This window comes from Protopterus annectens, chromosome 10.part0, assembly GCF_019279795.1.
Source record: "Protopterus annectens isolate FY-2018-M chromosome 10.part0, PAN1.0, whole genome shotgun sequence".
NCBI classification, from domain to species: domain Eukaryota; kingdom Metazoa; phylum Chordata; order Ceratodontiformes; family Protopteridae; genus Protopterus; species Protopterus annectens.
The window spans coordinates 1839004371-1839029710 of record NC_056744.1 but is presented as its reverse complement, the minus strand read 5'-3'; the positions used below and the strand labels follow the sequence as shown (position 1 = coordinate 1839029710).

Genomic DNA, 25340 nt, shown 5'->3' with positions numbered 1-25340 from the left:
TAGAATGCAGCCTGGGATATTGTCAGGTCCCATGGATGCTGTGTTCTTGGCTTTGCAGAGTGTGTTTTTTACTTGTGCAGCCGTGATTATAGGAACTTTGCATTCTTCCGGTATAGAGATGGGCCCTCTAGGGGGTGAGAGGGGGGTAAAGTTAGCACTGAACCTATCTGCTAGGATGTTGGCAATATCAGTTGGTTCTGTATATTTAGTGCCATTATACTGTAACTCGGAGCAGATCTGAGTGTTCCCATTTAGATTCTTGACATAGCTATAGAATGCTTTGTGGTTGTCTTTAGAGTCAGTGGCAATTTTGTTTTCGTAACTAGCTTTGGAGGATTTTATGAGGGATCTCAGCTTCTTACTGAGGTTGACCAGGGAGTTCCTCCAGTCATGGGATTTTACTCTTTTTTGCAACAGCTTCTTTCTTCTGTTGTAGAGTTTGTCGATGGCAGAGGACCACCAGATTGGCTTCCTTTTTTTGGAGGATAACATCTTGGTTCTATTAGGGATAGCATGATCCATGCACTCGTGTAAGTGCTTATAAAGTGCATTTGTGTAGGATTCAGCAGTCATACCTCTATTGTCCGTCTGCATGGGTGTCATGAAGTTTGCCACTTCTGTCTTAAGAAGTGTGAAGTTGGCTTTTGAGAAGTTTTTTTACGATGGTTTCCCTAATTGGGGCTGGGGGTGGGATGTGGATGTCTAGGCCGATTAGCTTGTGGTCGGATCTGACCAACGAGGAATTGACCTCTGGTGTGGAACACCGGTTTCCCATGTTGGTAATGACCAGGTCTAGGATATTGCTGCCCCTGGTGAGTGTGTGAATAAGTTGATCCAAGGCGTTGGAATTTATGAATTCCAGAAAACATTGAGCAAAAGAGTTGGTACATGAGTAGTTTTCCCAGTTAATGGTGGGGTAGTTGAAATCGCCCATTATTAGGGTGTTGGGTTGTACCATAATACTTTCCAGTGTATCAAGAAATGAGGTGTGTGAATCCTGGGGCATGGTGGGGGGTCTGTAGCAAGTTACAATTTGGATTGCGGTCTTGCCCAGAGTTAGTTGCACTTGGATAATCTCGGATGCATTATGCTGAGCAACTAGCCTGGAGGTGTGGATATCCTTAATGAATATGGATACGCCTCCCCCTTTAGTGCTTCTTTCTGGGTTAGGTGGCCGAAAGGTGTGGTATGAATTGAAGCCTGGTAATGCAGGGGTACTCTCTGGAGCTTTGAACCAGGTCTCTGTCACTGCACAGATGTCAATGTTCTCCATTTTAAGGAGTGCCTTGACTGAGTGCATTTTGAGGTTTAGACTTCTAGCACTGAGTAGCATTACCCTCATATTTTTCTTGCTTGTACCTGTTATGGTGGTGAATTTGTCATTTGAACCTTGCCTAAAAAAGGCACTTTAGGGGTGGCAAGAGTCTTAGCCAGTATCCAGAATCCTAAGGGCGACAGGTGCAGGCCATCTCTGGCAAAGCATCATGGACTGTCGATCATGTCGTCCCAGGCAGACAAATACTGGATCCCCTTAGAATGACACCAGAAGCTTAGCCAATTGTTGAAGTCAATCATTTTGTCCTTGTACTGTGGTATCATTCTGATTATGGCAGGATGCTACTCAGGGTTAGGGTCATACCTGCCTGGGATACAAGATCGGAGAGCTCCTCCATGTCTCTTTTCATGTAGTCCAGGGAGGTACGTCTCAGGTCATTCACACCAACATGGACAATGACAGTGTCATATTTGTACTTATTGTGGAGTGACCTGAGTGCATGCCTTATGTGGCGGATCCTGGCACCTGACAGGCAGCTGACAGTAACTTTCGCCTTGTTTAGTCTAGTGAGTGGAACATCAGTGTGCCTGACTTTAGAGTCACCTATGACTAGAGTGTTGGGTACGTTGTTATGCCTTATGGGCTGTGGTTGAGTGGCACACTGAGTTTGTGGGCTGTGTGTCATTTGGGTTGTGTTGGGGGGTGGAGTTTGCTTGCATTTATGCTTTGGATGTCCCTGATGCTTGGGCAGGTTTTTATTGAGAGCCTCCGCGAATGTAGGTGTGTGTTTCGTGTTTCTATGTGTGTGTTTTGGTGGTGTAGGTTTTGAGGGACTATGTGATGAGTGTGGTGTGGTGCAAGTGTTTACCCTCTCCTCTTGACTGTCTAGTCCAGTCTTGGGTGAAGAGAGCTTTGCTTCCAGTTTGGCTATATAAGTGCATCTCTCACAGGTTGTAGTGTTGGGTGGTAGGAGGAGAGGGTTGTCTGTGTACATGAGGCAATTGCTGCATTGCCCCAAGATGCCCAGATTCATAAGGTAGACAGGAGAAATCATTGGGAGCTGACCCTTAGACATGGATAAGTGCTTATTTATTAAGTACTAAAAACTGCTTTCCACTAGACAAGTGAGGAAAGTTGAGTGCTGTAGTAATTTGCAGCTTATGTAGTGCTTACAATGAGTTCTGAACAAGTGCTGAGTTCAAAGAAACGGATTTGAGTGCTGAAACTAGAAAACTGGCTAGATATAAGAAAAAAAAAAACTAAGCTAGAAGATTTCCCTCCAAAGAAGGGCTTGGGGGCTCAGAAGCCTACAGTCTATACCACTTAACAGGAAAGGCAGGAAACAAGCTTAATTTTTTTTTCTTCTGTTTCCCAGGTGCTCTCTTTTTACACAGTAGGAGTGCCTGAAATCAGAATATGATCTCACTGCACTCAGTTGAGTGAGCAAATGAGATGGGCCCAGGAGTATCCAAACACAAATTTACAAGAGTGGCGGGCAGTTTACAGGCCAAGATTAACACCAAAACAAAAACAGGGAGGGTGGGTGGGACTAACTGAAGAGCAGAGTCAAATAGGAGCACATACAACTGTTTCCCCCGAAGATGACGCAGAATCGCTTGCACAATCGTGTCCATTTGGAATAGTGTGTAAAGTACTTAGGCTGCTGAGATCCAAAACTGGCCAGAGGTCCTGGTTTTTCTTTGGAACCAAAAACAACCTCAGAATCTTGACCCTGTCTGATCCAAAGTGACCTCAGGGATGGTCCTTTCTTCAAGGAAAGAATGTCACTTCTTGTTATTGGGGTGTAACATCTGGAAGTAACAGACAAGCTAGACGGACTGAAGGGTAAATGGAATTACAAAGCATCCGGATATTATCCTTCTTAACCAGAAATTGACTAACATACATGCAGGACAGCAGAGGGATAAATGACACCCCCCCCAACTGTCTACAACAACCCAGGCAACCCTTCAAGGACAGTTAGGCTTCCTTGAAGAGAAAGGACAATGGTATCCTTGGTTCAATGAACCACTTCAACATCAGATCTGTGTACATTAAAGGGGTTGTATTTGCCATTACCACTCTTTACAGAAGTGGATTCATAGGTATGACACTTGGGGGGGGGGGGGGGGTCTCAACCTTGACTCATATGAAAGGTATTCTTTCCTCTTCTGCATCTGCTGTGATGCAAGGACCAAACCAAGATGACCTGCCTTACTGGATGTTAGTGAAGAATGCTAGAAAGTGGTCTGCAAATCAAAGTGGAAGTGGGCATAATGTCTCAATGTCTGAACCTGCTGCAAAGACGGCTCCATCGGCTGCACGGCACAAGCAATACGAAGATGTCAGTGATGTTCACCAGTGCCCAAGGTGGGCTCCGATTCCTAGAGTCTGGAGTGGGAAGCTTCTTCAAAGAGGCTAAAGCCTGTTCTGCTAGATCCCTTTAAAAAGTGATTCATGGGGGTGGTGCAGTTCAGGGACCAGAGGGCAAAGGTTTCTGCACATCAGAAGTCTCTCCAAAAGAGGACCCTTCGACCAAAACTGCCTGCAAATTGGGAGGGGGTCTTAGGGATTTTGCTCACTTTGTAAGGAATAGATTCAGACAAGTCTAGCTTCTGCCATGTCTTTCTGACGGCCACGTCAAGAAGGCAGTTGGCACCACCCAAAAAAGTAGTGTGCAAATGACAGACCTCAAAAAAGACCTCTTCATCCTGAGATGATGGATCCGTTCATGAAGAGTCCCTCTGACACATCAATTCAATGATCTCACAAAATGGAAGAGAATGGGAAGAGGCCTCAATTATCTGAATTTGTGTCTGATGACAGATTCCATAAAGGTCTCAATGCAACTCTTCTTCCAAGTTTTCTTTCTTGAAGTCGGGTAGGAATTTGACTCCTCTGAAGACTTTGTTTTGGTGCAGATTTGAGACCATTACCTTGACTATGACCCTGAAAAATAACCAACACTGAATAAGCCTACAACTCTGTTCTTGGAGAAATTATAATCCTCTCCATAACTTTGAAAGCCAACATCACATTAGTCAGATCCAAGAAGCCTCTGGCGATAGCAGTCAGAGACATTTTTCAAGGAAGAAGTGGGTAGCACCAATGAAGGCAGCTCTGAGAATGGTGGAGAGTGATGAGGAGGGGGCTGGTCCAACACCATGAAGGCCAAATTCATAAACACTGAAAAGGAGCCATACAAAATGGCTCTGAGAACACTGCTGAAGACCCAGCCTCAAGCAGTCACTCCCAAGACTCACATGACTCTGAAAGCCAAGTTGGCCCAGGGAAGCTGGCTCTGAATGAAGCACTGTGACCAGATTGTCAGTGTCACAGCATGAACTGATGAGGGATAAAAAGGGAGAGCGGAAGGACCAGCTGGGTCTGCTCTCAAGTCTTCAAGAAGGCCCTCATCATGTGCTCCCAATCAAAGTCTGAAATACTTTGAAGAACCTAAAATTTAATGGAGTAGATGGGATCCTGAAAAGGGAAGCAAAGAAAAAAAGGGGGGGGGGCAGGGAAGTTCCCCATCAGTTGTCCTACTAATCACTCACTTGGGTGAATCGGAGAATTACTATTGGTCCTGAGTGAATGGAGCCAAAGTAGATTTGGTAGACATTGGGGGGGGGGGCACTAATCTATGCACCTCTGAGTACAACGAAGTTGTATCACCACCTTCTTCCTTTCCTCCTCCATGTAAATATCTTTGCCCTCATCTTTACCCTTTTCTTTTTCATTCTCGTACATGTTTGTGTGCCTTAAGATCAGTTGACGGCAAACCCTTTACAATTATCTTGTTTCTTCAGTCAGAAGAGGCACAAAGGCACACAGACTGAAGGCCTTACAAACAGAACAATCTGCAAGAAAATATTCCATCCCTACGCACACTTGTGCCTAGAGAGAGAATTTTGTGACCACACTTGGAACATTTTCTGAAACTCTTGTCCATCACTAAAGAATGGCGCCAGGCAAAAAGTGGCACGATTTCATATTTTTCATTGTGTGTATATAATATATATATATATATATATATATATATATATATATAGATATATAGATATATAGATATATACACATATATGCAGATTAGATATATATAGATATACAGATAGATATAGATATATATATAGCTATATAGATATATAGATATACATATAGCTATATAGATATATAGATAGATATACATATACAGATAGATATAGATATATAGATAGATATAGAGATAGATGCACATACACATACAAACACACCAAAAAAAATCCAAACAAAGAAGTGGAAGAGAAAACTGGCCTTTTCACTTCTTTCCTGCACTGTTTTTTTCTTTCTAAACTAAGATGAAGGCGAACATCTACTGAAAGAAACAATTTTCCCAAACAATGGGAAATATCAAAGTTGGAGAACTTCGCTTTTCTCAACAAGACCTGCGTCCGACTACATAGGTGGCAAAGATGACCTTGGGTAACTAGTATCACAGTGCATTATGCGGGTGGAAAAAAATTAAAGAAATGCAAGTTGCAGCAGTAGTCTTGTTAGCTTGGATAAGACAAGTAAGCCCCCAAACTAGTCATCTCAGACTAACAAGATAAAAAGGATCCAACCACTACCCTTTTCTCCAGGCAGATCCTTAACCAATACATGCAAATTTGAACCAAATAGAAACTTCCTTTCCCAAGAATGTTCTGTGACAAAGAATGTAGTCCAGGTCTGACTTCCTTCCCATAACAGGATCCCTGAGAGAACATACAAAAAAAAAAAAAAAAAAAGTCACCCACCGACTCAAAGTTCACTGACCAAGAAAGCAAGACCAGTCTGAACCCCCCCCAACTTTCCCCAAGAAAAATCCTAAATGAGAACGGAACTCATCTACAGTAGCATCTTTGGGAAAGACTGAACAAAATGAAAAGCCACTTACCAGCCCCCCCCAAAGAATACTGCTGACCACACAACAAACAGAATGATGTGGAGGAGTTGCCAATACAAAAAACCACTAACATGCAATATGCTGACACAAACAGTCAAAAAAAACCCACCCCCACCAAGCATTGCATGTACTTTGTATTAAGTGCGTTCGTCTTTACAAGACTTAACCAGAATACAAAGTTTAATGTCCTAACGTTTAAATAACCATCACATGACTACACACATTTCCAATACATATTTTACTAATTTAATACAAGTGTTAAAATGTCATAATTTAAAAAAATTTCTCACTATAACATATACTAAATCTATATGTATTATAAAATCACAAACTTAAAATACTACTTCATAAAGCACAGTGAAGCATTAAGAACTTTGTAAAAGTACTTTGCAAAGTGCAATAAAACATTGAGAAGCCCGAGAAGTTTGTTTCACAAAGTCCAGTCAACTTAAAGCACTACTCTTGTAAATTTGTGTTTAGATACTCCTTCTGGGCCCATATCATTTGCTCACTCAACTGAGTGCATTGAGATCATATTCTGAATTCAGGCACTCCTACTGTGTACAAAGAGAGCATCTGGGAAAGAAAAAAAAATTTAAGCTTGTTCCCTGCCTTTCCTGTAAGTGGTCTACACTGTTTTTGGCTTCTGAGCCCCCAAGCCTTTCTGTGTTGGAGGGAAGCCTTCTAGCTTAATTTTGTTTCTTAGAACTAGCCAGTTTTCTAGTTTAGCACTCAAATCTGTTTCTTTGAGCTCAACACTTGTTCAGAACTCATTGTATGCACTAAATAAGTTACAAATTACTACAGCACTCAACTTTCCTCACTTGTCTAGAGGAAATTTTTAGTACTTAATAAATAAGCACCTCTCCAGGCATGTCAAAGGGTCAGCTCCCAGTGTTTTTCACCACCCAACACAACCCAAATGACAGATAGCCCACAGATAGCCCACAAACTCAGTGTGCCACTCAACCACAGCCCATAAGGCATAACAACGTACCCAGCACTCTAGTCATAGGTGACTCAGTCAGGCACACTGATGTTCCACTCACCAGACTAACCAAGGAGAAAGTTACTGTCAGCTGCCTGTCAGGTGCCAGATCTGCCACATAATGCACGCACTCAGGTCACTCCACAACAAGTACAAATATGACACTGTCATTGTCCATGTTGGTGTGAATGACCTGAGATGTACCTCCCTGGACTACATGAAGACATATATACGTGTGTGTGTGTGTGCACGTTTGTGTACGTGTGTGTGCGCGTTTGTGTACATGTGTGTGTACGTGTGCACGCGTGTGCACATGTGTGCGTGTGTACATGTGTGTGTGTATACACATGTGTGTATGTGTATATTTGTACATATTGCAAGACATATTTGCAAGACCCTTCGCTAGTATGTATATTTGTACGTATTTGCAAGACCCTTCGCTGGTATGTATTAATATGGCAAGACAGATTTAGAAAACCACAACCGCTTGTGTTTGACCAGAATAGTGCAGAGTACTGGAGAATATTTTAAAAGGAGTAAGGTATTTTTATACAAGCAGCTTAAGCAGATAGAAATACACACACAAAGGCATTTATTTTGTTGAATCTAGCAGGATCAGAGGCTATACAAAGAGAGCTATCATTGTATGTGCACCAGCAGTGTGTTAAGGTGCAGACCGCCATACTGTTGTGCAAACTGAATCCAGAGAAGACCCAGAGTGTTTAAAGCACAAGTTCAGAGAAATGTGCAACCCCCCAGATGAACCTTACGTTAGAGAGGCATTTGTTTTATACAGCGAATCAGAAGCCACGGGAAACATTTGTAGCTTATATACGAGGAACAAGGCCAAAACGTGTCAGTTTGGTGACTTGAAAGATTTGCTGGTAAAGGATAGACTTGTATGTGGTATTAATAGTGCTGCTGTGAGGAAGATTTTGCTTCATGATAGTGATATGACATTAAGGCAATAAAGATTTGTCAGATCCATGAGGTGACAAAGGCACACTAACATGCTTACAAATGACAAAAACAAAGTTTCAGTAAGCTTCAGTGGAAACAGACAGCCAGCAGAAACGAGCCTAAGCAAAGGGCAACCATAGGAATTCCAAAGGCTGTACAGAGTATTCCAGAAAGTTCTAGGAGAAGTGCAAGCGCCACTGCCATCTCAGTGCCATATGTGTGAGTTGGCAAAACCCAAGTCTAGCTTTATTGTTAACTGTCAAAATTGTAGTGCAAATCAAGAATCTATTTAGCATATAGTCAGCAGTGTCATCAAGTGTAAAAAAAAGGAACCACTTTCAAATGTTTTGCAAATCAAGAAAAACTCACTGTTGTAAAGAAAGGTCATGCAAGAAAACAAGTTGATCAAGTAGAGGCAAAACAATCAGCTTTCTACGTGGATGGTGTATCAGTGCTGGGAGAAAGAGATGACACCGTAAACTTAAGGAGTTGGGTTTTGCACAGTTCCGATAAATGGGAAATCCACAGAGCTCAAAGCAGACACTGAATGAAAGTGCAATGTTGCATCAGCAGATACATTTGCAAATATGTGCGAGACTTGTTGCTATGGAGGTGCAGAAATTCAAACCAAAGGTTCAGTAATACTTCCATGTTATTTGGCTGCGAACTGTTGCAACTTATTACTCTGTGTTCGAGCAGTGAAATCTTTACTAGATCTCAAAGATAGCTTTCTTCTGCTAAAGAAGTTAATCATGTGAGTGCTGTTCCAAGTTCATTTTTTGCAGAAACCGTTTTCTCAGAGCATGCTGATTCTTTCAATGACGATTTGGGCAACCTTCCACTTGTGTATTCTATGTAGACCTCAAAGTCACTCCAGTGGTCAGACCAGTTCTGATAGCTATAAAAGATAAAGTCAAAGCTCAGATGGACAAGATGATGCAGGAAGGTGCGACTTGTCCAGTCACAGAACCAAATGCATGGGGTGTCATCCATGGTAGCCGCTCACAAGAAAGGGTCAGATGAAATCAGAATATGCATAGATACTAGAGATTTGAACAAAGCATTAACGAGGCCATATCATCCAATACACACAGTAGAGGAAGTTGCAGCTCTAATACCAAATGCTACTGTATTTTCTGTTTTGGATGCAGAGTTCATTTTGGCAAGTAATGCTTGACCGCAAATCCTCATTTCTAACTATTTTGTACCCTGTTTGGCAGACACAGATTGCTAAGAATGCCATTTTGAATAAATTGTGCAAGTGAAGTTTTTCAGTGTACAATGGAACAAATTTTTTCAGGTTATTCTTGTGCCATAATAGTAGACTATCTACTAGTTGGAGGCAATGGCGAAGCAGAGCATGACAGAAGCCTCAAGAAAGTTCTAGATAGAGGACATGAAGCAAATTTGAAGCTCAATCCTCTGAAGTGCAAATTCAGACTTCCAGAAGTGACCCAAGTAGGACATTTGTTTACAAGCACAGGCTTGTAACCCAACCCAACCCAACCAACCAAACAGCAATTTATAGATCCTGGCACCAGACAATATGCAGATTCTACAGTGTTTTCTGGGCATGGACAACTATTTGGTTAAGTTTATACCAGATTTCAGTGAATTGACAGCACTGTTAAGACCGCCAACATGAAAGAATGTCGTATGGTCATGGTTACATCATAAGGCATTTGATGACCTCAAGCAGAAAATTGCCCCCCACCCCCACCCCCACACACACACGTTAAGGTGCTATGATGTGAATAAACCAGTTGTCCTATTCTGTGCTGCTTCTAATTTTGGTCTTGGTGCAGTTATTCTACAAGAGGGCAGACCAGCAGCCTATGCATCAAAGACACTAACTCAAACAGAGATGCATTATGCTCAAATTAAAAAAGAACTTCCAGCAATAGTTTTTGCATGTTCCAAGTTTCACGATTATATTTATGGTCGAGCTATTCAGATTGATCATCAGCCTCTAGATACTACTCAAGAAACCTATGCATTCTGCTTCTGTGAGATTACAAAGAATGTCACTTAAATTGCAAAAGTACAATTTCAAATGGTCTACACTAAAGGCAAATTGGTTCATCTGGCTGATACTTTATCCAGATCATCTAGAAGTATAACAGAACTGCTTGATGCTGAAAATTTTGACTTGTAATGTCAGTGCATAAGTTTTCCACCACTAGACTTGAGTTGAGAGATCACACTATGGCTGATCAAATTTCACAAAAGCTCAAGCACTACATCAGTGTCAGATGGCTGTCAAAACAATCTAGTGCACCACCTGAGTTGCAATCACATTTTCCCTATAGAGATGAATTTTTGATTCAAGATGGTATTTTCAACGGTCCCAAAATTATTGTTCCTACTTAATTACAGCATGAATACATTCAGATTTTGCATCGTGGTCACCCAGGTTTATTATCCATTAAAAGAAGACTAGAGAACTAGTATTTTGGCCTTCATTGTCCAAACACATTGGTAGTGTTCTTTCTTCTTCTTTAATAAGCAATAGTACCAGACCACATTTGCAAAAAGAACCACTTCAGCTAAATCCAATACCTGATCCACCCTGGTCTACTGTTGCAACAGATATCTTTGAATGGAATAATCAACACTATTTGGTTTTGGTAGACTCTTACTCAAACTGGTTTGAAATTAATCTGCTACCAAACAACCTCAACAGCTATTACTAAGCTTAAATGTCATTTTTCAGTTCAAGGTAGCCCACAAGCTTTATTCTGATAATGGTACTCAATTTACTAGCCAGTTGTTTCAGAAAATTGCAAGAGAATGGGACTTTGTATATGTCACAAGTAGTTCTGAATATCCTCAGTCCAATGGTCTAGCTGAACGTGCAGTGCAGAGTGCAAAGCAATTACTTGAACAGTCAAAGCGTGACAATATTGACGTATTCTTGAATTTAATCTCAGAAACGTACAGTTTTGTACCTACCATAAGTGTAGATGTTAGAGTGTTCACACTGCTGCAGTCATCACACACTTGGGTTATCCTGCCGTCAGGCGGTCCCGCAGTCGGCCAGAGTTCCAAAGTCTTGGTCCGGCGTCGGTTGCTGTCGCTTCTTCCCAGTCAGCGCACCAGGGGTATATAAGATGCATCCGACGCCATTTTCTTCAGTTTTTCTTGCCCCAGATGTCAGGTGCCCCCAAGTAGGTAGGCAATACATATTGCTAATAACAAGTATACATATAGAATAAAAACAATACCTTCAGTTACAAGCAAATACACCACAAAGGTTGTATAGGCTAGAAAGGTATAGATAAGGCCAGCTAGTTCAGAGGGGATGGAGGGAGGGTAACCAGGACTGCAGTAGTGTGAACACTCGAACATCTACATTTATGGTAGGTACAAAACTGTACTATGTTCATCGTGTTACACTGCTGCAGTCATCACACTTGGGTAGAATCCCAAAGCTAAGGTTGGGTGGCTGGTCTATAAGGAGTTATGATTGGCTATGAGGCCCTGCAGAACTGCAGTGGCAAATCCTGCTCTGGATTTAGAGTAGAGAGGCAGGCGGTAATGCTTGGTAAAGGTGTGCACTGAACTCCAAGTTGCAGCCTCCAAAATTTCCTTGGTAGGTACTCCTCTGAGAAAGGCTGTTGAAGTGACTGTAGCCCTGGTGGAATGTGGCCTAATGTTTTTTGGGACTGATTTTCCATGCTGTGCGTAGCAGTACGAATACAGTGTCCTATCCATTTGGATATAGTCTGCTTTGAGATAGCCTTACCCTGTGATCCTGCAGCATATGCTACAAAAAGTTGCTCAGTTTTCCTGATAGCTTTTGTTTTGTCCAAGTAGAAGCGTAGCTGCCTGTGTATGTCCAAAGAATGCAGAAGTTTCTCCCCTTTATTCTGGGGGTTTGGATAAAAAGTTGACAAATGGATGGTTTGGTTAAGAGCCACACTAGATGCCACCTTAGGCATAAAGGTAGGGTTTCTGTCCTTAGAGAAACCCTGTCCTGATGAAAAATTATAAAAGGTTCCACTGCCATTAATGTCTGTAGCTCTGAGACTCTTCGTGCTGAAGTTACTGCTAGGAGCAGAGCTGTTTTCCATGATAATTTTTAATCGGCTGTTTTGGCTGGCTCAAAATGAAATTGAGGTCCCAAGTTGGTGTTAGTGCTCTCCGGGGCGGTCTTATGTTTTTAGCACCTCTGAGGTAATGCTTTAGCAAGGGATGAGAGAATAAAGGAGGATCCGTGTTGTAATGTGCTGAAATGGCAAAAGCGTGGATCTTAATTGATGAGAAGGATAGGCCTCTGCCCAGCATCTCAGTTAAGTATTGTAAAATCTCAGGAATGTTTGGGACAAGAGGGTCAAGGCTTAGAAAAATGGAAGAGATTCTGCGCCTGGAGCCAGGTTCAGAGTAAGCTTTCCTGGTGCTAGGCCTTCTGGCCTCCAAAATGACATCCATAACCGCTTTAGAGAGAGGCATTGCCTGTTTGACTAATGAATCTGCCATGCAGCCAGGTTTAGGGTTTTGAGCTGACCGTGCAGGATCTGATTGTTTTGTTGAGTCAGAAGGTGTGGAATTTGAGGCAAAATCCATGGTGGGCCTTGAGCTAGGTTCCTTAAGATAGGGTACCAGTGCTGGTGTGGCCAGTCTGGAGCAATCAGGATCATCTGTGGTTTCTCGTTTGGCTTTTAGGAGTACCTTTGAAAGGAGAGGCACAGGCGGGAATGCATAAACTTTTAGGTTTTTCCAGCTGAACAAAAGAGCATCCACTTTCCATGCTTGTTTGTGATAAGTCCTTGTGCAGAATTTTTGTAGTTGGCAATTCAGTGGGGAGGCAAAAAGATCTAGTCTGGCATCCACATTTTTGCGTTACCGTGCTGAAGACTTGTGGATTCACTATTCGTGAGAGTCCATGATATTTCTGCTTAGATAGTCTGCCAGAGTATTTTTCTTTCCTGGCAGGAATCGGGCTTGCAGGTGAACTTGGTATGTTAGAGCTGTGTTCCACAAGGTCATGGCTTGCCTGCAGAGGGGATAAGAATGAGTGCCCCCTTGCTTGTTTATGTACCACATTACTGTGGTGTTGTCTGTCTTTAATAATAATTTTCCTGGATGCAGAAGGTCCTTGAAAGCTGTTAGGGCATTTTGAACAGTCAACATCTCTTTTTGATTGATGTGTAGATGCATCTGGTCTGTGGTCCACTTGCCCTGAATGCATTTTCCTGCCATATGTGCTCCCCAGGCGTAATCCTAAGCATCTGTTGTTAGAGTCTGCCTGGCTGTGGGTAGGGTGAAAGGCTGACCCTTGTTTAGGTGACATACCTGTGCCCACCATCGAAACTCCTGCTGTAGGCAGGGAATCATTGGTATTACTGCTTCTAAACTGAGAGTGTGTTGAGTCCAAACACTTTTTAGGTACCATTGTATTTTCCTCATATGCAGTCTGGCATATGGTATTAGTAGTATGCAGGATGCCATGCAACCCAGGGCCTGCAGAATTTTTCTTGCAGGGAGATGGGACTTTTTTGCCAGTAACTGAAAATATGGAGTTAGTTGAACTTGTTTGTGTGGTGTGAGGTAAGCCATCTGGGCCGTTGTATTTAAGCTGGCACCCAGGAATGTAATCTGTTGCGAGGGCACTAGTTTTGACTTCTTTTCGTTTACTGTGTACCCTAGAGAAGTTAGCAACCTTTTTACAAATGCCAGATGCTGTTGAAGGATGTCCTTTGTCTCTGCCTGAATGATGCAGTCGTCCAGGTATGGATATATTTGAATTCCTTTTTGTCTGCAAAAAGCAACTACTGGTGTCAGGCACTTTGTGAAGACCGAGGGCGCAGTAGATATGCCAAAGGGCAGTGCAGAGAAATTGTAGTGCATTGAACCAGCTTTGAATCGGAGGTATCTTCTGCAATTTTGTCTGGTAGGGACATGCAGGTATGCTTCTTTGAGGTCCAGAGTAACAAGCCAAGCGTTCTTGCCCAGCATGGGAAGAAGCTACTGTAAAGTCAACATTTTGAATTTCGGAATATCCAGATAAGTATTTAGAATTGAAAGGTCTAGTATGGGCCTCCAGGTTTTGTCCTTTCTGGGGACCAGGAAGAGTCTTGAGTAAAATCCTTGTCCTTGTTCTTGCTGTGGTACTTTTTGAATAGCTCTCATGTCCATGAGGGCTGAAATTTGTTTTTGTGCCTCTGCCCATTGATTTTGTGGCAGGTCCGGCATTCTTTTTAGCCTTGGTAAAGTAAGAAAGTGGAACCTGTAATGTTGAGACAATATTCAGAACCCATTTGTCTTGGGTGATTGATTGCCAGTTTTGAGAAAAAAGTGCTAGTTTCCCCCCCAAGGGGGCTTCCAAAAGGGAAGTGCTTGGCGTACGAAGGGGAAAGTCATTGTGACCGTTTCCTGTAAGGTTGAGGACTTGTCCTCACCTCCTTTTGGGGGTTCAGGTGCCCCACTGTCTGTCTGTTTGAGCCTTGGGGTTGAGATCTGCCTCTTGGGTGTCTGTATCTGCCTCTCTGTGGTCCGTCTGACACGGGAAAGGACCAATTTTTTGTAGGCCAATTTCTGCTAAATCGAGGTGGCTGTACCTGTAAGAAATCCTTAACTGTTTGCATAGATTTAGCTTTATCCTCCATTTTCTTTAACACCTCTTCTGCCTTAACATCAAACAAGGTATCATGCTGTAAAGCAGCATCCAATAATTTTGCTTTAACATGATCAGGTAAACTCTGTTCTTTTAACCAAGCATGCCTCTGAATCACTGAACCTGTAACTGCGGCTCTACAAGAGGCCTCTAGAGAATCAAAATCACATTGCAGAGTATGTTTTCCCACCTGTTCAACTGCATGCAACAAATCCTGCATTTCTTTACAATCAGGAGCTTCTGAGCTTGCAAGCATTTTCTGTTTTAACTGAGCCATTAAATACTGTTGGTACTTAAGCATGTGAAACTGGCAATTTAAAGCTCTTACTGCTAAGGTTGCAGAAGTGTATACTTTCTTCCTCCATCTATCCAAAGCTCTGGAATCTCTGTCAGAGGGTACTGGATTTTTTCAATGGAAGCCTTAACCCCTTTTGGACCCTGGGAAATAGTCTCTGGATCAGCAGAAGGGTTTTTCTAAAGAAACTTGAGAGTCAGGGACTCTGTAGTATCCGTCTGGCTTGGCTGGTGCAGGGGGCAAAGAATCAGGAGATAAGCTGGATTCAGAGAACACATCATCCACAATATCTAGCACAGGCGGAAGAGCCAGGGGCCTGTGCTGAGGCAGTAAAAGGAAATCTCTGAGCCTTTTCTTAGATTCTGAGTAATCCTGACTTTACATACCATGAGGGAGCATTTCCATTGGGAGAGTCCTCATAGGGAGGTATAGAGTACCCCTGGTCTGAAGAGGAATCAGAGGAAATGGAAACCTGATCAGAGGAATCGGTCTGTATCCTGTCTAGGCCTTTTCTCAGGAGGGGGATGGGAACCCCTGATTAGAGTAACGAGGTCTTCGGCCATTTTAAGCATCTGTTTCTTAGGCATGGTGGTTTGTTGTCCAGGAGAATGCTGTACTCGTTTCTTTGTCTTTAGTGGTACTTTTGACTTGGCTGTTGTTTTTATGGTAAGTTGTGAAGGTCTGTAAACACCCTCAAACAGATGCCTGCTCAGCAGCTCCGGACCCATCTGAGGGATTAGTTTCAGTCGGCCCAATACCTTGAGTATCCAGAGGCCTAGTTATCTCCACGTGGGTGTCTGAGGCGGCCTGTGGCAGCGGGTGTCAGGGGCTGCGAAAGCACCTCACTGAGAACTGGCGACTGGCCTAGAAGAGGTTTTGTCCGTTTTGGGCCTCTGATGTCTGTCTTTATCCTTGTCCTTGCGTTTTTTCGGTATTGCAGTGGTCGGTTGATCCGATGGCATAGTATAATTAAACCTTCGGCCAAAGTAGTGCAAAGCAAAATCAAAAAAGCCTTTTTATACTATGTTTGTTAAATCTAGCACAAAACCGACTAGTGACGTCGTGATCAGGGCCTAGGCATGGAATACAGTAAGAGTAGAAGTCCTTATGAGGTATTTGCTTTCCACAAGAAATACAATTAACTTTTTCTGACATCGGTCTGAGGCAAGAAAAAAGTTTCCCCAACGGGGTACTTAGCTTCATTGAAGACTTCGGATCTGAAATTCGACTTTGAAATCTCATGAGTCGGCCGACCGGCACTTGCAAACTGCTTCTGCTTCGGGCACCACACAGCAAGAAAGACTGAAGAAAATGGCGTCAGATGCATCTTATATACCCCTGGCGCGCTGACGTCAGGGAAGAAGCGACAACAACCGACGCCGGACCAAGACTTTGGAACTCTGGCCGACTGCGGGACCACCTGATGGCAGGATAACCCAAGTGTGATGACTGCAGCTGTGTAACACGATGATCATCATACCTCACGACGATATTCTTGGTTCACCTGCTCAAAGACCGCTTTCCAGACAAACGAACTACGCTACCTATTTTATCAAGTTTGTTGAAGCCTAAACCTAAGAGCAATAAAACCATCAAGGCTTAACTGTTGAAGCACAATATCCAGAAATCTAGTTATGACAGATTGAGCAGATTTCTTTGAGGAAATGAGAAACGGTACGAATCCAGAGAACAAAAGGTTTTGATCGAACAGAACAGATAACAGGCATCTGTGCTGAGCAGAGATCTTATTGGGTAAGTTCCGAGGGTGTAGAGTACAGGAGGAATCGCAAACTTCTTCCTGTATCAGAATAATCCTTCATTGCAATAACACTGCATCTGTGATGCAGACTCTAAATCAAAGACTGAGTCAGACATTGTTTCCAGACCAGTTTATGTTCAAAAGTCTGATTCTGTTCCAGAGAGTAATTTGAATATTCAACAGGTCAACCATTTTACAGACACTGGTCCAGTTGCTAAAACTGATTCTCAATTTTATGTCACACGATATGGACGAGTTTCTAAACCTAGTGTGAAATATGCAGCAACGTGGACTTGATTGTAAACAGATGTGTACTTAGTATTGTAAAATGCATGTCTCTACATTATTTGTGATTTCTGTATGCTAAAATATCTCATGACAAATTGCATGATCCATTTCTCAGACGGAGGATGTAGATCAGAGTGCGTGTGCGCGCTGTCTTTAAGGAAGCATGCGGGGCTGTGCACGCACATAAATTCCGGACTCGTGCAATACCTAGTGCCATTTTGTAGAAGCAGCCAGTGTGTAAGCATATGTATGATCACAGCAGTTAGTTTGTATACAAGTTACTTAATCAGTCAAATAAGCTTTACAGTAATGTGTTTGTATAGAATAAAGCTGCTTAAACAGAACCAACGAAGACTCTTCATGTACCAACACGAAAGAGACCCCCACAATATGAACAGCTAACACACTGGTGTGTCTCTTTCCTTATTTTTCTGTCTAGTATTACATTCAAAGATGCATTTTAAATTCCTGTTACTTCTGTATGCAAATTTAAATTCTAAACTTAACACTTTTACTAATTCCTGGCTATTTTTTTTTTTTTTATTATATTCCAATTTTTCTGATGCTTTTACTATTACCTCCATCTATATTGTATTCTCTTACTAGCAAATCACATATTACTTAAATTTGTGTTTTCTTTACCTGCTGATCTCAGTTTTCCTAATATGGGCACAAATTTTTGATTTCTTTTACTCTGATTACATCCAAGCATATAACCACCAGGACAGGAACGAACATGTATAACAACATCATGGGAGAAAAATAAAGAACCACCAGGTTAATTTAATTGCAACTCTTATGGGATAGTATATAGGACTCTGCAATACTTGTGAAGATTTCAGTGAACACATCTAGGATATTAAAAAGAAAGAAAATGTTCTTTTCAGAGAGTTTAATGTGTAAAGAGTTCAAGCTTGTTTTTTTGTCAAAAAATGTTACTGATGTGAGGAGGGGGTGATTACAATATAATTTTAGCAGGCAAGATGACGAAATGGCAGTTGAAATTTACCATTTTATCTGGAATCAATATCTTTGAGGGGAACGCTGAAGCTGATGCATGACAATTAAGCGGTAGCTGTATTATATGAATGTCTGTAATACAAATAGATTTAGTTTACATTACAGGTAGTTGGAAGTGATTTTTTGTTACAACAGATTTACTGAATAACAATTTTTACAATATGTAACAAATATGTGCAGTCATGTGATAACGAGGTTATTTAAACAGTAGGAAATTAACTGAACTTTATACTCTGATGAAGTCTTGAAAAGATGAAAGTGCTTAATACAAAGTATAAACATTTAGCAGCGTTTGGCATCAGAATCTCAGGCCAACTGACCCAAGAATGCAAGCTAGGATTGCATATCTACCCCCTTTAACAGTACTCAAAAATACAAAATGAAGACTGGCCACCCTATTCTCCATTAAGGATCACTGGCACAGAATAAAAAAGGCTGAATCTACTGCCCCCTTCCCAAAAAAATACCAGGTCAGACAACCCTCACCTCCCAGAAAACCTGACTAACAATATAACAAAAAGAACCAGATTAACCATTTTCTTTCCCCAGGGGAAATCCTTAATCAAGAATGCAAAGCAAGACTCGCAATCTAAAGTTACCACAGGACACCTAATCAAAAATAAAAAACAGCCTAACCACTACCTTTCCTCAGTACAGTCCTTGACAAGGCAACCAGACCCCCCCCCCAGAAAACAGCTAACCAAGCATACAAACTGTACTTATCTTGAAACTACCCTCCACCTCAGAAGATCTCTAGTCATGGAAACAAGCCAGGCACCCAGACCCTCTTCTCCCCCACACCCTCCTCTCCCAGGAGGTCCTCCTAGGAGGGTCTGTAGTCATGACAAGCCAGGAACCCACATCCTCCTCTCCCAACAGGTCCTCTTAGTAGAGCCCCTAGTCATGAAACAAGCCAGGTACCCACAACCTCCTAGGAGGGTCCCTAGTCATAAAACAAACCAGGCACCACACCCTCCTCTTCCAACAGGTCCTGCTAGGAGGGTCACTAGTCATAACAAGCCAGGCACCCACACCCTCCTCTCCAAAGATCATACAGTTAATATTAACTAGGCTGTAGCCCCACCTACCCCCCACAGTTCCAGAGCAGCAGCATGCTCCAAGAATATCAACAAGGATGTAGAAACTTCACAGTAAACAAGGCTACTTTCTCGCTGCCAAGGAATATCAAAGGCTGCACACTCCCTCTTTCTTAGGAGGACCAGTGCAGAAGTAGTAGTAGCTGCTTCAACCCCCCCCCCCCACCCCCGAAGACCCTTGGACTAGAATGTCAACCAGGCTTCCTTACATAAAACTGTTCCTCCACCCCAATCAGGAACATCTTGGGCTAAAACATTAATAAAGCTGCCTTGGCCAAAGCAAGTGATTGTACTCTTTTGTACCCTCCCCACAAAGGATCTCTGTCAATATCATTAGACCATTACCTTTTCTTAGAAAACTTCAAGAACTCAAGAAGCTAGCCACGTCTTGCTGGAGTACTGCCTAGAACGTCTAGCATGTTGCATCTTCATGGTCCCAGGGAAGGATGTTCATCAAGTCACGCACTGCACTCCCCCAACGCTCACCAAGTCGCACACTGCACTCCCCCAACGCTGCACTCCGTATCACCTTCCCAAAGGTAATACTCTCTCAAGTATGCAAGCTTCCCATTCATAGTAGTACTGGCTACACAGATTACCTTGTTCAGAAGGACGACAAAATAGTGAATGCCATGTCTTCAGAAGAGAGCAGCAGAGAAACTCCTTACCTTATTGTGAAGAGCCAAAGTGAGCATGAGGTCTGCAGAATCAGGCAGTGGAGAGGCAAATTCCTGAAGGACTGTGATCATTTCCGAAAAGGATAACCCTCCAATGACAATTCGTAATGGTTCATACAAGACAGGGAGTGCCTAACAGTGAAAATAATAAAAACACACCTTGTAAGTAAAGGTTATCTGGCAAGATTCGGTTGCACCAATGCACTCTTTAAACAGTGAACATGTCAGTAATTTAAACTTTGTGAAAAACAGATCCATCTGCATTTCACCCAACAGTTCTGCAAGCTTACTGCATACAACCCTAGGCATCATAGTTCTGCTCCTCTCATAAGTAAAAGCCCTCACTCACCCTGCATTACTAAATTACTCTACACACCTGCCGTATCAGACATTATCATCTGCTGATAAGATGCCTTCTAAATACCCTTTCCGTGTGGCAGAATGAGCAGTTCCACTCCTTCAGCAGCCCCTACGTGGCCCTCTACCACAATGTCACGAGCACAGTATCTTCCAAGTGGTACACAAAGTACAGCCTGCCTTCTTCATTCACTTTAGTTGCCCAATTCCCCCCCACAGCTACTTGGTTATAGCCCTAATTGAAAATAAAAATTATATTCCCCTCATGTATTGTGGGATTGGGTTACAAAACATCCCATGGAAACCTGCAACACAGTCGAGCATACAGCACATATGCAATCACTATACCACTGTGTGTGGAGGGGGGTGGCAGGGTGGTTCTTTTCTGGAATCACAACACCAACTGGGGCAGGGACGTTGGTTAATTTCTGCAGTTATAACTAAAGGTATTTCTTTTCCAACGGGCAGATAACTACACTGAGTGGACCGATTTAAAGATATCTGATATTTTGGGAAGGAAATAAGACAGACGTGACACTTGATCCCAGTTAAAGGCCAAATACAGTTCTGCATAAAAGAAAAATCCTGATGTTCTAATATCCTTTGTGCAGAGGCGACTGCTACTTAAACTGTCTTTGAAGAAATGCATCAGAATTGCTAAACAGGAAGGTCTGAATAGGGGATGGGCAAGACTTCCAAAATGGCTGCACACTAAGCAACAGCTTAATTCCAGCTCTCCCAGTATGAAAACTGGAACTGACAAAATGCTTTTGAAACAGTCACTTTAGGTAAAATTAATTTACTGGCAAATAAGCACACTTCCTGGATGCCAGCAAAGAAGAAATTTAGAGAATCTGAAAAGAAAATTAGCCAGAAAACGGAACACTAGCTAGGAAGAATCCTGCAGTTTTTATCATCAAAAAGCAGTTCAAGCTTCAGCTTTGATCCAGAGATGGCTTTGAGTAATTTAGAGGGGGAGGGGGTCAAATATACTCAGAAGCAATTAAGGTAAATGACACACTGAAGAAATATCAACTCAAATAAAAGACTGAAAAAGAAAAATTAGCTATTCAGATGAACTGATAAAACTGCAAAAATCAGAGGTTGAAATGAAAAAAGGTCTGGCACAGTATAAAGCTTTAAGAACAGCTGTTTCAAAAGAGCATGCACAGAAAACCTGCGATTTTCTGTTGTACCAGAGAAACTGCAAGGCACAGACTATATTAAATTTATGAAAACACAGCAAATGGACTGGTATTCTATAGCAGGATTTATTAGCTGAAAGGGACAAGAGTGTGCTCTCCAAAACTGGCCATGAGAAAGCAGCCAGGACCTACATTAATAAGGATACAATCATACCAGCAGAAAGAGTTGACCCTAAAAAATTGTGGCAGAACAAAAACGTAAAACAAAATTGGAGACTGTCTTTGTGAAAATTATTCACTATGTACCAGGCAGAAGACAAATTTATCTTGGCAATCAGGGAATCTCTAGAGGCAGGTGTGAGATTCAAGCTGTTGTATCCAACTGTCTTCATAGGTTCATACTAGGCTATCTGCCCTGGGGCAATTATAAGCCTAGCCCGATTCTGTATGGCTTACGCCACCCCTTGATTTGAGTATACTGTGCCCTTTTTAAGGTTTAGTTTACTGTGCCTCTGTCTAATAGTGCCACGGGAGTAATCCCTGGGACAAACCTACGATCCCCCATCCACCTATCGAGATTCTTCTTGAAGAGATTCAGTGAGGTTGCTCTGCCTCACATGAATTAGAATTCTATTCCAGAGCGAAGGGAGCCTCTGGGTTATGAACCTGTCCCTCCAGCAAGTTCTATTTATTTCTGTGCTGAGGTTCAAGTCCCTCGAGCGTGTGGCTCTAAGGGATTTAGATTTACTGAGGTGGAGCATGTCCATTAATTCTGGATTTGACATAGCTTTGTATGTCAGGCATAGATCGCCTCGAAGTAGGCGGTATGCAACCGAGTAGAGCTGGAGTTTTTTTAACCGAGCAGCATATGGCATCTGTTTGAGACCCTTGATCCTCTTGGTGAGATACTTTTGGGGTCTTTCTAATTGCTGCAGGTGTCTGGTAAGATGCATCCCAAAAGGGGCATTGTATTCTATGATGGGCCTGATGAGGGATGAATAAAGGGGCACGATTACCTCTCTTGATCTAGATGTGAAACCCTTCGTGATGAGGTGGGCTATGTAGAAGGTCTTTTTAACCACTTTGGCAATGTGGTTTTCAAAGGAGAGATTGCTATCAACTTGGGTCCCCAGGTCCCTAATAACTTTCTTTACTTAATGGGTTTCCGCCTATGTGGTAATTTGCGGGCACATTGTTTTTGCCAAAGGGTATGACTATACATTTTTTGGCATTTAGTTTTAAACCATGGTGCTGGCACCAGTTATCTGTCTCTGAGACCTTTTTGAAGGATGTTTGTGTCAGCTGGAGAGTTGATTATGGCGCCCAGTTTGCAGTCGTCTGCGAACTTGGTGAGCCATAGTCCTCCCACATTTGCCTGTACCTCGGAAAAGTATATACCGAACAAGAGTGGTCCCAGAACAGAACCCTGTGGGATGCCACTTGTGACCGGTTTCGAGTCTGACATGGCTCCAGCAACTCTCACTCTGTGGGTTCTGTCTTTGAGCCAGTTTGCGACCCATCTTATGACATTGGGGTTTATATTTAAGCTGGATAGCTTATCTATGATGCCCGAGTGGGGTATTGTGTCAAATGCCTTTGCAAGGTCCAGATAGGCTGTGTGGACTACCTTCCCTTCATCTATGGCTTTGGTGACTGTTTCGAAGAAATCAACCAGGTTCAAAAGGCAGGATCTGCCCTTGACAAAGCCGAACTGGGTAGGATCTAGTGTCTGTAGGTCCCCAATGTCTTTGTTTATGAGCTCCATGATGATCCTCTCCATAGCCTTGCAGAATAAGCTAGTCAGACTTATGGGGCGATAGTTTCCAGGGTCCGTAGAGGCTCCACCTTTGTGGAGTGGGACCACTGTTGCTGTACGCCATTCTGTGGGCACATATCCTGTAGTGAGGCTGAGATTGTATAGCTGTTTTATTTATGGGATTAGTTCCTCTTAGAGTTCATGTAGGACGCAACCTGGGATGCCATCTGGTCCCGTGGAAGCAGTGTTTTTTGCTTTGGAGAGGGCAGCCTTCACCTGAGCATCAGAGATGTTTGGGAGGCAGCCCTCTGCCGGGATAGATACTTGCTCTTTTGGGGGGGGGGGGTGTGGAGACGTTTGCACTGAACCTGTCTGCCAGGATATTGGCGATGTCTGAGGGTTCAGTGTATTTTTTGTCATTTAGAATCAACTCAGAACAAGTCTGGGAGTTGCATCCCAGGTTTATAACATAACTGAAAAAAGCCTTATGATTGTCTTTGGTGTCATGTGCAATTTTCCTCTCGAAGATGGCCTTGGAGGATTTTGAGGGATCGTAATTTTTTGCTAGTACTGATCAGAGATGCCTTCCCTATTAGGGGTTTTGCTTTTTGCTAGTACTGATCAGAGATGCCTTCCCTGTTAGGGGTTTTGCTCTATCATGTAGTAGCTTCCTCCTTCTGTTGTACAGTTTATTTATGGCAAGAGTCCACCAGACTGGACGCCTGCCTTTGGATGATGGGGTCTTGGTTTTGTTTGGGATAGCACGATCCATGCATTCCTGGAGATGTCCGTAGAATGCGTTTATATAGGATTCTGCAGTTTGGGCCGTAGTTTCCACTGGCCCTGGAGCCTTGAAGGATTCCACTTCGGTTTTGAGAAGTGAGAAGTTCGCTTTTAAGAAGTTTTTCACTGTGGTTTTCTGGGCTGGGGGTGGGGTCGGGATGTGGACATCCAGTGAAATTAATTTATGGTCTGATCTTACCAATGAGGGATATACTTCTGGTGTGGAGCATAGAGTCCCCATGTTGGTAATGATCAGGTCTACTATGTTGTCCACTCTTGTGGGAGTGGTGACTAGTTGTTCCATAGCATTTGAGTTTATAATTTCCAGGAACCTTTGGGCTAAGGTGCTGGGGCTTGAGTAGTGCTCCCAGTCAATGTTTGGGTAGCTGAAGTCGCTCAATATAATGGTGTTCGGAGAGATCTTCATGTTCTCCAATGTTTTCAGGAAAGCCGAGTGGGATTCCTGACTTGAGACGGTGGTCTGTAGGATGCTATAAACTGAAAAGCAGTCTTGCCCACTGTTAGTTGCACATGGATGGTCTCCGATACTTCGTGCAATGCCACTAACCTGGAGGTGTGGATATCCTTGATAAATATGGAAACTCTCCCTACTTTTGTGGTTCGGTCCAGGTTTTGGGGCCGAAAAGCATGATATGAGGTATAGCCTGGTAGTGCTGGGGTGCTCTCTGGAGCCTTGAACCAGGTTTCTGTCACTGCACAGATATCTATGTTCTCCATACTGAGGAGAGCTTCGAGTGCGTGCATCTTGAGGTTAAGACTTCTGGCATTTAGCAGCATTACACTTAGTGTCTTGTTCCTTGTGCTGTCTATGGGGGGTGGGTTTGACTTTTGAGCCTTGCCTAAAAAAGGCACTATGGGGGTGGCAAGAGCCTTTGCCAATATCTGAAAGCCCAGTGGTGACAGGTGCAAGCCGTCCCTAGCGAAGCAACGTGGCTTGTCGAGCATGTCATCCCAGGCTGACAGACACTGGATCCCCTTTGAATGACACCAAAATTTTAGCCAATTGTTAAAATCGATCATTTTGTCTTTGTACTGTGGCATCATTCTAGGTGAGGGTAAGATGCTGCTCAAGGTCAGGGTCATACCAGCCTGGGCTACATGATCAGAGTGCTTCTCTATGTCTCTTTTCATGTAGTCCAGGGAGGTACTTTTCAGGTCATTCACACCAGCATGTACAATGACGGAGTCATATTTGTATTTGCTTTGGAGTGACCCGAGTGCTTGCATTATGTGGCGGATCCTAGCACCAGACAGGCAGCTCACCGTGACCTTCTCTTTATTCAGCCTGGTGAGCGGGATGTCAGTGTGTCTGATAAGAGAGTCACCTATTACAAGAGTATCAGGTGTGTTATTCAGCCTTAAGGGCTGTGGCTGCTTG

The 25340-nt window shown here is 42.9% G+C and overlaps 1 protein-coding gene across 2 annotated transcripts in view; it reads right to left on the bottom strand.

Annotated features, from left to right (window-relative positions):
* The window catches only part of PATL2 (PAT1 homolog 2), an 837187-nt gene that overhangs the window by 117584 nt on the left and 694263 nt on the right, over positions 1 to 25340 (bottom strand). For both annotated transcript variants that reach the window (XM_044086703.1, XM_044086702.1), the window contains one exon: positions 19892 to 20032. In XM_044086703.1, the coding sequence (XP_043942638.1) occupies positions 19892 to 20032 (141 nt within the window). The remainder of the gene's footprint in view (positions 1 to 19891; positions 20033 to 25340) is intronic.